A 12,896-nucleotide genomic window follows, 5' to 3' on the forward strand; every position below is an offset into this window, starting at 1 on the left:
TAGAATACCTCTGATCAAAGCATTCCGTCGACCCGTGTGTTGGCTCATATCCACCACTTCTATGCCAATCCACAATTGTTGTAGCTCTTCCAATAGTGGACAAAAATACACATCCATATTCTTCACTTTATACCGCCCGGCACAATCAAGCTTAGCCATAGGTGCCCCTTCTTCGCAATCAACCACGGGGGAATGTTGTAGTTGATGATGACAACGGGCCATACACTGTAAGATGTTGATCTCTGACCAAATGGATTTACGCCATCCATAGCCAGGCCTAAGCGCAAATTTCGAGCTTCCCTGGCAAAATCTGACCATGTTTCGTCTATATGTTTCTAGGCTGCGCAATCTGCAGGAATCCGTAGCACACCATCCGAAGATTTATTCTCCTCATGCCATGATGCGAGGGCGGCCATGGACTTACATTCAAAGAAATGCTTGATGCAAGGAAGCAGAGGAAAATGTCGCAAAACCTTTTGTGGAATTTTTGTTCCGTGGAGATCTACTCGATATCTCTCGGAATCACATTTCGGATACTTCTCTATGTCTATGTATTCCCCTCTGAAAAGAATGCAGTCGTTAGGAAAAGCGTGGATCGAATTGTAATCCATCCCCAAGTTTCGCAAGATCTTTCTTGTTTCCTCTCTGGAATCTGGCATCACATTATCAACTGGCAGTATGTGCTCTTTGAGCAATCTACACAATGAAAAAAATGCGGTACAATTGTGTAAGTAATCTATGAGATCATTATACATCTAGAGTTTTATATTAAAGTAAACACATTGTAATAGATCACCTGAAAAGTGCTGTGACGCTAGTGTCACTCCATCCAAACTTTGTCTGCATGTTTAGAAGAACCAGGAGCGCCTTCAATCTAGACACACATGCTCCATCATACAATGGCATATCGGATTCACTTTTCATATCATCATAGCTAAGCCTTTCTGAATCCATGATCGTCTTGATCATTTCATCGATCTCGGGCTCAAACATTGTCTCATTGGGAATGTGGTCTGCATGATCATCCCCCGAGCTGTCAGAGGCTACATCTTGTGGCCTCACATATGCTACTTGACCAAAGCGCTTGCGAACACGTAGATTGGGTTGCAAGATTGCTGCCTGTTGGCCAGTGTCAGAGTCTGACGAGTTATAATTGGCAACAACTCGATCTATAATAGATGGATCGAACTCGCCAAATTTGCAAACATGCTGAAAGAAACGCGTCTTGTCCATTGCACAACATGCTTGCATTGATTACAAGGACATAAGATCCTCGTTGAGAGATAGGTGTTTCGGTTGGACGGCCTCACATCCTCGTCACTACTCATAATGAGGGTAAAAACCTTATAGCCTGGACATAAATTTAATCTTCTATTGGCATCCTCCATCTTTTATATATATATATATATATATATATATATATATATATATATATATATATATATATATATATATATATATATCTCTTTGTTCACACTGTAAACTACCTCACATTCTCTAGTCATGTCCAATCCTCGCACACCTCGGTCTAGAGGTGCATGGAGATTAGAATCCCCGGGTTATAATCTCGTCTTTATTGGTCAATGCCTATATTTGTGGGTACGAGAATTCTACACACCCACGTCTACATGATAGTGCATGTAGTGGACAAAACCCCTTTGCCTCTTCTCTAGCTGTAGCATTTCACAGCATCTTAACATATTTTCATTGTAGATCTTTGTTCGAGGGATTACTTAGCACATTACATATTGGCCTCCAATCTGAGTATCATGTTGTTGAAAGCTTTCCAACTTAAGGTTGTATCCGTAAAGAGGAAGAGAGGGATCACCGTTCGTCTAACTCTAATTTTTTTACCGTAATCTCGAAGGTAAACTCTCAAAACTCAATCCAAAATCTAATTTTAAATCTAACCTAATTGAACATGTGGTGATTTGCGGCTAATTGAATATGGTTAGTGTATGAGTTAATAGGTGTCAGATTCTGATGGGAATATACATATTGTTGTGTAACTAGTGTTTGCTCTTTGGGCAAAGCGCGCCTTCATTGACATGCACTAAAATCTAACCTAAATCTAAAAAAAGCTAGTCCATCGAACATACATCTAGATCTAATCTAATCTTAAACTCAAAATAAACCTAAATCTAATCTAATCTTAAATCTAACCCAAACCTAAATGTAGTCTAATTTAAATCTTGTTTTAATCTTAAATCTAAATCTAATTTAATATTAAACTCAACATAAACCTAAATTTAATCCAATCTTAAATCTTAAACCTAAATGTAATCTAACTTAAATCTAACATAGCTAGCTAATCTTTAATACTTTCCTAATTTTAAATCTAACATAAATCTAAATCTAACTTAATCTTAAACTCAACATATACATAAATCTAAATGTAATTTAACTTAATCTAATTTAAATCTTAACCTAATCTCTCTCTCTTTGTTTTCTCTCCTTATCTCTCTCTTTCGTCTTCTCTCCCTTTCTCTCTCTTTGGTTTTTTATTCTCTTTCTCTCTCTGTCTCTCTTTGTTTTCTCCTCTCTCTCTCTCTCTCTCTCTCTCTCTCTCTCTCTCTCTCTTTTCCTCTTCAATGTGTGTGTGTATGCATCTTTGTTTATGCATGTGTGTGTGTGTGTGTTTTTTTTTTTAATGCATGTGCTCTCTCTCTCTCTCTCTCTCTCTCTCTCTGTCTCTCTATCTCTCTCTTTCTTTCTCTCAAAGACACGATGTGTGTGTGTTTGTGAGAGAGAGAGAGAGAGAGAGAGGGAGAGAGAGAGAAGAGGGGAAGAGAACATGCGAGAGAGGAGAGGGAAGGAGCATACCTTGCTCTCCTTCCTCTCCTCGTGTATGTGTGTGTGTGTGTGTGTGGAGAAGAAAGAGAGTGAGAGGGAGAGCGCAGGTTACCTCTTTGCTCGAGCGTCAAAACTTCGGACCTGAGATCTGAGTTTTCGGGCACTCTCGGTTTATTTTTTATCCCTATCGGCGTCGCTATGAGCGTCGCTATGTAACAAATAAAATAGCGATACCCATAGCGACGCCGTGGATTTTCAATTTTGAGCGTCACACTGTGAGCTTCGCTAATGTGAAGTACGTCTTGTAGTGCTCATCCCCTACTTACAGGGCTCGCCACCCCCTATGTAGGAGTCTGAAGACTTTTTTGGCACACTCACAAAGCATCCAATTTTACTAAGCTTGACCATTGGACACAACCTATGAATTTTGGAACCTTAGCATTTTGAAAGTATTAATGGGCTGAACCTTAGGGTCTTTAAAGCCCATTGTTGCACATTGCTCTTTTGCAGATGCCCCCCCCTTTGGATCCCTATTTTCCCTCCTTTGGATCCCTAGTGTGGCCGGTCTGCCAGCTTAACCAATATTTTAGCTTTTTCTCCCCTACCACTTCCCCATATTAAATGATGAGTTTAACATAAGAAAATCATTTAGGAGAATTAGATATTAGTTATTATAACACACAACGAGGGATTAACTGCACACATCTTCTTATAACTTGGACTACATGTACACCTATCAATAGCATGTGCTCTGAATTCTCTTTGAAGTGGTAGTTAACTTATCTGTGATTGGGATGATAATGCTATTAATAGCATTCCTACACTAAATGATGCAGTGATAGGTACATAAAGACTCCAAAGGGAAAAGATAAGACTATATGAATAGTTGAATTTCTGTTTCTTCCTATGGACAAAGTTTTCAACTACTCCTCCTATGATATACTATGTATTTAGATGTGCAAAATGAGATTAAAGGAGAGCACAAATTCGAACGTGTGTCCCCTCGATTGGTAGCCTGGTGGCCTAGCTACCCATGTGTGTGCGCTTGCTTGTCCAATGTGGCAAACCAGAAGGTTATATTCTTAACCAAGACATGCAAATGTGAACTTGGTCAAAAAAAGTAAATTCAGACGTATCTATCGATGCTACTGAGTTCCAAAATTTGAGCGCGAGTTGTGTACCGTAGATCCCACTACTTGGGGTCCATTCAAGATACTCTTGAGGGGCAGAGTAGGACTCTGGGATAGATAGGCCTTTTGGCTAGGTCTGGAAGACTGGAACAATGAAGTCTTAGGGCTAGGTCTGGAAGACCAACCTCAGCTTTAAGTGCCACGGGGTCCCAACCATGGGATCAATGGCTCTTGTGCAAAATCAAGGGCGCTCGCAGATCTCGACCGTCGACGCGTAAAAACTAAAAACTAAACTCGGGATCTCGAATTTAGTTTTCATGGTGGGGTCCACAAAAACTAATATTGGGATCCTGAGTTTAGTTTTTATGTCGAGATCTCTTGTTTTAAGTTTAAATTTATGAAAAAACATATCTATTTCAAAAAAGCGCATTCGGGCATGATGATGAAGGCCTCAGACTCTCAAGCTAGTGGTGAGGGTTTAAATCTTGGTTGGGAAAGCAAGGGCATCTCCCAAGATTAGGTCCCTCAAATTGATAAAAACTAAACTCGAGATCCCGAAATTAGTTTAAAAAAATTTAAACTCGAAATTTCGAGTTTAGTTTCAATAGATCCCCGAAGCCGATAAAAACTAAACTCGAGATCTCAAGATTAATTTTGAAAAATCTAAACTCGAAATCCCGAGTTTAATTTCAGTAGATCGATGATCCAAATCAATCTTTCACTTGGGACCATTGATCCCATGGTGAAGCAAGGAGGAAGGCAAGACCCAAACACTTAGGCTAAGCCTCACTGTATTCCAAAAGGGAGAGTCAAACAACAAGGGCAGAATGAAATTTCCAATGTTTGTGGAAGAAATTATTGAAAAGGGAGAGTCCCTTCGGACAAAGAACAAGGGCTCAATGAAATTTCCAATGGAAGAACTAGGCCGGCATTAAACACACAAATGCCAGTCACGCTCTTGCAGCCTTGCTCTTGGGACGCAGGCTTCGTCGACTTCGCCGCATTTCACAACCATCCCCTTTATATTGCCCCGCCCTCTCTCTCTCTCTCTCTCTCGCTCTCTCTGGCGGCCATGGCAGCAACGCAGCCCCTCCCCAGCTCCTTTGTCAGCTTTGACGGCCTACGAGCTCGTAGGGGTGATGCCCGCAGAGCTTGCCAGTCTCTACCAACAGGGACTGGGACAGGTATATCGCCTTGCTCTGTACTTCAAGCATGTGTCCACAGAGACAGAGACAGAGAGAGAGAGAGAGAGAGAGAGAGAGAGAGAGAGAGAGAGAGAGAGGCTGCATGTCACTAGGTAGTAGACGCCATTGTTTATGCATGCATTTGCTAGCTTGTGCATCTTCTGTGAGCATTGCATAATTAAGTATGCTTCATATGCTGTGCTATTCCCAGGCCGGAAGAACACATCTCAAGGCGTGAGAGCAATGGCCGCTTCAACAGGAGGTGCACCAAAGAGAGAGACAGACCCAAAGAAGAGAGTGGTGATCACCGGCATGGGGCTTGTTTCTTGCTTTGGAAATGATATTGATGTCTTCTACAACAAGCTTTTGGATGCGCAAAGTGGAGTGGGCTACATTGACCGATTTGATGCGTCCGGTTATTCCACCAAATTTGCAGCTCAGATTAAAGGCTTTTCTTCGCATGGTTACATCGATGGAAAGAATGATCGAAGGCTTGATGACTGCTTGAGATACTGCCTGGTGAGCGGGAAACGGGCCCTTGAGCATGCAGGGCTTGGAGGTGAAAACCTTGAGAAAGTAGGTTGCTCATGAAGACCCTAATTTCAGCTAAGTTACCTTCAGTTGGTTTGTGCATTGTATGGCATTGTGGGATTGTATACATGTTGTGTGAGGTTGTAATGCGTAACGTTGGTGCTTGAGCCACCCAAAAAATGTAGGTGCATAGCGCGAGTTGAACAGGAGAGGTTAATCCAGTGGCGAAGAGTCACAGAATTACATGTACAGGATGGGTTTTTCAATTTACTCTAGAGAAAACTCTGTAAATTTCTTAAGAAGAATGGGTGGTTTTATCCATGAAAGTACATGTGTGGAGGGGTTATTTAAAACACCCGACACAAAAATTTTCTTATAGGTGAAGCCCCGTATGCTTGAGGTTACAATGGTGCATGCAAATAATTAAGCCAACAAATATCTAATAACCGTCTTTTTTCACCATTTCAGGTGGATAAGCAGCGTGCCGGTGTACTGGTTGGATCCGGTATGGGGGGTCTTTCAGTTTTCTCTGATGGGGTCAAATCTTTGATAGAAAAGGGATACAAGAGGATTACCCCTTTTTTCATCCCCTACTCCATCACAAATATGGCATCAGCCTTGTTGGCGATTGAGCTCGGATTGATGGGCCCAAACTATTCCATCTCAACAGCATGTGCCACAGCAAACTACTGCTTCTATGCTGCGGCTAACCATATCAGAAGAGGGGAGGCAGACATTATGGTGGCAGGCGGAACAGAAGCTGCCATTGTCCCAGCAGGTTTGGGGGGTTTCATTGCTTGCAGGGCTCTCTCCTCACGGAATGACAGTCCCAAAACAGCCTCTCGGCCTTGGGACAAGGATCGTGAAGGCTTTGTTATGGGTGAAGGCGCCGGCTTGCTTGTAAGTCCAACACATTCACTTGCTAACTAGAAACTAAGCCACCGCCTATGCTCATTTTCCACCATTCCTATTTGGCTTGTTTTGAAATTTCTGTGAATGACAAATTATGCTATATCGAGTTAAGACTACAGCTGCTGCAAATTTCTGCTGGTTTTTTAAGGTAATGGAGAGCCTCGAGCATGCGATACGTCGAGGTGCCCCAATAATCGCAGAATATTTAGGTGGGGCAGTGACATGCGATGCCCACCACATGACTGATCCGAGGGGAGATGGCTTGGGAGTATCGTCATGCATCGAAAAGAGCCTTGACGATGCAGGAATTTCTCCCGAAGAGGTTAAATATTGCAGTTCCTTAATATGCATACGAAGGACAAAACATGAAGTAGTGACCCATTTTATGTTTATGCTTCATATGTAGGTCAACTACATAAATTGTCATGCCACATCAACACTTGCTGGAGATCTTGCAGAGGTGAATGCTCTTAAGAAAGTGTTCAAGGAGACAGCTGATATTAAAATCAACGGTACAAAGGTGATGCATTTTCATAATATTTATCGTTTGTATGTGCACATGTTGAGCACCAATGCACCAATCGTTCTGAAGACTTAACAAAACTTGCTGGTTTTGAAACAATGCTGCACAGTCCATGATTGGGCACTGTCTAGGAGCAGCTGGTGGAATTGAAGCCATTGCAACAATCAAGGCTATTACAACTGGTTGGCTACACCCTACAATAAATCAATTTGTGAGTAAATTGAGCAATCGATTCAATTGTGCATGGCCATTAAAGTTGCTGCAGTGTCCTAATTAAGCAAGCTCAATTTAATGCACACGCTGTAGAATCTGGAGCCGAGTGTGACATTCGATACTGTACCGAATGTGAAAAAACAGCATGAAGTACATGTTGGTAAGCGTCTCTCTCTCTCTCACTACAAGAAAGAATACACATTCTTTTCCCAAGATGGGGCTTGGCTGTCCTCTAATAATTAGGCTTTATAACAGGGAAAGACTTTAGCAAGTAGCAAAAATAAAATGAGATTTACATTTGGTATATTATACCAAGTACCAAACAACTCGATTTTATCACCGCAAAGCTTCTGGTTTGCATATGAATTTACAGCATTACAAGCAGCATGATACCTTATTTGTTTATCTCCCTTTCACAGGAATATCCAACTCCTTTGGATTTGGGGGCCATAATTCAGTGGTCGTTTTTGCTCCATACAGATAGACAATCTGAATTTGTTACCATGCCCACTTGACATGAGAGGGAATGTGTACTCATATACATTTTCCACACACATTTTTGTATTGCAATCTTGCATTGCCACCTATTGAGACTAATGAGGAGCGCTCCTTAGCCTAGGCGATAACATGAAGAAAGCAACCATCACTTTTAATCAGTGCATACTAGTTTCTCTGTCTGGAAAATCCTCATTATATCAGCAGTCATCATTAATCCTATTTGATTCTGAGAAAACGCATCATACTTTACCACTATTGTTTTGTGCCAGTTAAAGCCCCAAAAGTAATAAATTAACTAGCATAAGCAATACAGTGGCAACACGAAAAATAATAACATTAATTTAACAACCCCCCCCCCCCCCCCCCAAAAAAAAAAAAAAAAAAAAAAAACCCACCCCATCCCCCATGTCACTTTGGAAAATGGGATCAACAACCCATGATCGTTGGTTGATCATGAGCTGTTGAATTCTCCAGGGAATGTGACAGACTCCCAAAGATGCCTCGTGCAACGTTCCTCTTTAGAGAGAGAGAGAGAGAGAGAGAGCGCTACGAAGGACGAGTTGTCATTCCAGATAAACTTCAAAGAGAGAGAAAGGGCTTCTTAAAATATTCCCTTCTATTTTTTTATTGGGGGTATATTTACCTTGCGGTTATGAAATTAAAAGGTATTCCTAATGGCTTCAAAAAAATTAGAAGGTATTCCTAATTCAAAGATTCCCTCAATAATAACAAACATGATGCACTAGTCTATAGCATGCAACAACGGTCAATGACGAAGCACGTAAATTTGCAACATTATTAAATGGACGTGAGAAGGACGGATACAACTTTGAGAGAGAGAGAGAGAGAGAGGGCAAGGACACTTAAAAAAAAAACGTTAAAATAATGGAGAAAAGAAACATAAATATACAATGTGAAGTTGACCACGTCTTTAAATGGACCCAAAGGTCTTTTGACTTGCATCTTCATCTGTCTTTTCATTTTCTAAACTCACCCTTCACTTAGGCACTTAACATGTTTTGAAAGACTTTTTAATTTTCCGAGATTCGAGAGACCTAATTGAGAGAAATGGATGTCTCCTACTATTATTATTGGGAGGTTTATAATAAACTTCATTAGTTAAAAGGTGCCTAAAAATCTTGCAATTCATTTCACCTTTGGTCCACTCTTTGTAAGGATGCGCGAGGTGCAGGGCATGCTCTAAGCAAGGACGCATGCAGATGCGGGCAAGCCAGAGAGCACCCTCTTAGGTAGCACCAACGTCAAAGTTTGACTTTGCATAGAGAGAGAGAGAGAGAGAGAGAGAGAGAGAGAGAGAGAGAGAGAGAGAAAAGAAGAAGAAGAGAAGAGAGTTTTAACATTGTAGGAAACTATCCTAAGAGACCTTAAAGATCTAGCCGACGAGGAGTTGAACTCAAGACCTGTTATTCAAGAGGGAAATGGCATAACCAATCTACCACACTTGGGTGATAGAGAGAGAGCGAGTGAGACATCCAAATTGGGAAAACAAGGGCCTGCCTTCACCTTTCCCACTCTCCTCTAGACTAGACCTTCTCTAGCATCATCTCCAGATTCTCAATATTTCTGAGCTAATACTTCCTATTTTTAGCACAAGTAATAATTAAACTCTCAAATACCCATCTTTAATAAGTTACGATAAAGTAATGCAAGTTGCAACCCTAAAATCTTGAGGGGTTTGTCTCTCTTCTTTCGAGGGTCATGCCTTTCCAATTTCCACAGTGCTCCAAAGACCCAAGCGAGTAACAACTTTATTTATGCTTGCAACCTCATTAAATCTCTCTCAGCTATACCATTGGGATGATCTCCAATTCAACCCGATCATTCCAATTGAATTATCTCCTTTCGCTCACATGGTACGATAAGTCCTCCATGGTCAATCCCTTGAGTATCGTCCTTTAGAGGCCAAAGTTGACCTATTCGACCAAGCAAGTACACCCCATTGGTTACGTTTACTAACTCTATTACCATATATGTGGTAGTGATGTATGCGAACACACTTACGATCATCTGAACACTTTTTCTCTCACTAGGAGGTTTTTCTTCCCATGCATTGTATATACTCCCATCGCTCTAAGGATAACTTATCTCTCTATCTGTGCACTGAGTAACACACTCTCTATTATGTGCGTTGAGCTTCTTCATCTTCTCCAAGTTGTGTGTACATCCTTGCAACCCTAATCCTAATAATTGATATCAGAGCAAGTTGCATCTTCTTGAGCATAGTCAACACCCTATGCTCACTTTCTTCGAGTTGGGTGAAATTTGGTGAGGGCCAGTAGGTTGAGTAATACTTTAGGACAATTCATAGAGTCAGATGTACTTAGAATTTTGATTCAGACTCCTTTTGATCTCCGTTTCCAATATAGGTAGTATTCCATTAGCAATTTTTTCCTTTTGTGCAAAAATTATGTACGTGCAACTTTTTGCAAAATAGGTCCCTTACAATCCTCTTCGGGTTGTGGTACATAACACATGTTAGTTCTACTTCGTTTTTCCTTTTTTGGAATAGTTTTCACATTAGGTGAAGTCACTTGCCCATGGCTAACAACAAAATAGATGTTTTCAAGATGTTTGTTATTGCTGAGGACATTGGATGGGAATAACTACCCAATGTGGGCTTACATGATGATGCATGTTGTTGTGTCAAAGGGCGTTTGGAATGTTGGGTTGGGCATTGATGTACATTCGATACCGGCTCTGTAACTTTTAATGGTCTAGTAACTTGTGTGCAGCGGAAAATAACATAGACATAGTGAGCATTTCATTAGAATAGATTTCTAATGAACGTAGCAAGAGTGCTTGGATGGAGAGAGCAACAAAAGCATAACAGCTCGTTAGATAGACATGAAAATTAATTCAAAAAGAGAGAGAAATTAAGCTATTGACAACAATTGTTGAGGACCGGATTTACATGGAGCTGGCCCCCCCTCCAAAAGGCTTTGTATTATAGGTTCCCAAATCAAGGGAGAAATTTTACAATACAATACTTTGTGTTCCTTCATTTACTTTTGCTGGTGCAATGATGATGGAAGCTTCAAGCACCAAGCTCACACTTGTAAAACACAACATCAATTCCCTCACGATTTCAGACCCAAGACCTCACACACCTTCGAAGATGGTGAGAGCCAGCGGGGTAGGAGAGTAGATTGAGAGGAAGAAGGAGTATTCTTACGAGAAAGAAGTATGCCTCCTCACATAATCACTCATAATAGCTTAGCATAGCTTAGTAATTAGCATGGTAGAGGAGATGAGTATGCATTGGAGCTTGGCTCTTGGTTGAATTTCCATCACAAAGCCAAGAGTCGTTGGTGTAGGCCTCCCTTCTCACAAGCTTGGAGTAGATGATGAGCTTTCCATTAAAGCTTGAGAAGGAGAGCTAGTCTTCTTGACTTCACACATGAGCTTGTGTGAGTGTGTACGTGATAATTCCTTGCAAGAATCATCCCCCTCTCTCTCTCTCTCTCTCTCTCTCTCTTGGTCGACCCCTCTTGCTTTTTACTCAAGCTGGCATCCTATTGGACCCTGCAAAGCTTGCCAATGATCATTAAGAAGAATAAGTGATAGCCTTGTGATCTGTGTCTCCCTATCCCCTTTTGTGAGAGCTTAGGTATTTGAATAATTAAGTTAATCTCTCATTGGACCCCTTAGTCTTCTGGCCAATAAGAATCAGGCAAGCCACTGGGCTGCTGAATGCTCATTGGACCCCTTGGGAGACTGTCCAATAGTCTTCTAGAGAGTCTGATTTCTATTGGTTCTTTTTTCAAGTGTTTTTAAATGAATTATATTGAATGTACTTTAGTCTAATTCTCATTGGTCCACCTCTATGGCCATCCAATAGGATTTGAAAGCACCTTGGGGGCAACTGGCCTAGGGAGCTGATATGTGTCTCCTATGCCCTTTGTGTAAAGGGAGCTTGCAAGAGTGTGTGTGTGTTTCTCTCTCATCCCCTACTAAAAGGGCTCGCCTCCTCAAGGATAGGGATGTGGAAGACTTCTGAGTCTTCCCACAAGCATCCAATTTACCTAGAGTTTGTTGACCATTGAACATAACCTTTGAATTTTGGAACCTTATCATTTTGGAAGTCTTAATGGGTTGAACCTTAGGGTCTTTGAAGCCCCATTGTTGCACATTGCTCTGTTGCAGATGGCCCCCCCTTTGATCTCTATTTTCCCTCCTTTGGATACCTACTTTGACTGGTCTGCCAGCTTAACCAATATTCTAGCATTTTCTCCCTTAGTACTTTCCCATATTAAATGATCAGTTTAACATGAGAAAATAATTTAGGAGGATTAGATATTAGTTATTATGACATTACCTCTTGGAGCAAAACAACTCCAAGGCAATCACCACAAGCGTCACATTGGACCTCAAATGGCTTTGAGAGATCCGACAGTGTAAGCACATGTTAAGACCATGTATAGCTAACATTTTTCTTTGTTAGGTTATGTAATGGTCCCGCAATTTGTGAGAACTTTTCTATGAAGTGTCTATAGTATGCACATATACCTATAAAGCTTCTTAGTTCATGTAGATTCCTTGGATTATGCCATCCTTTTATTACGTCTAGCTTTGATGGATTCATTTGGATTCCATCTTGAGAGATAATGTGACCGAAATACTGAATCTATTGTAAGAAAAACTCACTTTTCTTTAGATTAATATAAAGTTTTTTCTCTCGTAAGACTTGAAATATTACCTGGAGGTGTTGCTTGTGTTGGTATAATGAATTAGAGTAGGTGATTATATCATCAAAGAACACTCCAGTAAAGGTTGGAGGAGGCTTGAATAGCTTCTCTATCAAGCGGTTAAATGTGGCTGGTGCATTGGTCAAGCCAAAAGGCATGACAATGTATTCGTAAAGACCAAACATAGTGCAAAATGCGGTCTTTACAATGTCTTGATATCTTATCAACAAATAGGTCTTCTACCCGTGGAACGAGAAACCTATTCTTGATAGGGATCCTATTTAGTGCTCTATAGTTGACACACATACGATATGTGCCGTTTTTCTTTTGCACTAATAACACGGGTGAACAAAATGGAGATGAGCTAGGCCTAACCATGCCCTTCTCAACTAGCTCATGCACTTGC

General features: G+C 41.0%; 1 protein-coding gene across 1 annotated transcript; it reads left to right on the forward strand.

Annotated features, from left to right (window-relative positions):
* Window positions 1-4,937: 4,937 nt before the first annotated feature.
* Window positions 4,938-8,039, forward strand: LOC147431910 (3-oxoacyl-[acyl-carrier-protein] synthase I, chloroplastic-like). The gene is made up of 8 exons (XM_086494360.1): window positions 4,938-5,107; window positions 5,319-5,683; window positions 6,107-6,538; window positions 6,699-6,872; window positions 6,957-7,070; window positions 7,183-7,284; window positions 7,380-7,446; window positions 7,706-8,039. The coding sequence occupies exons 1-8, from the start codon at window positions 4,996-4,998 to the stop codon at window positions 7,768-7,770; spliced, it is 1,431 nt and encodes a 476-aa protein (XP_086350486.1). The 5' UTR covers window positions 4,938-4,995; the 3' UTR covers window positions 7,771-8,039.
* Window positions 8,040-12,896: the final 4,857 nt, after the last annotated feature.

Source organism: Adiantum capillus-veneris, chromosome 21 (assembly GCF_014529385.1).
Source record: "Adiantum capillus-veneris isolate H3 chromosome 21, ASM1452938v2, whole genome shotgun sequence".
NCBI lineage: Eukaryota > Viridiplantae > Streptophyta > Polypodiopsida > Polypodiales > Pteridaceae > Adiantum > Adiantum capillus-veneris.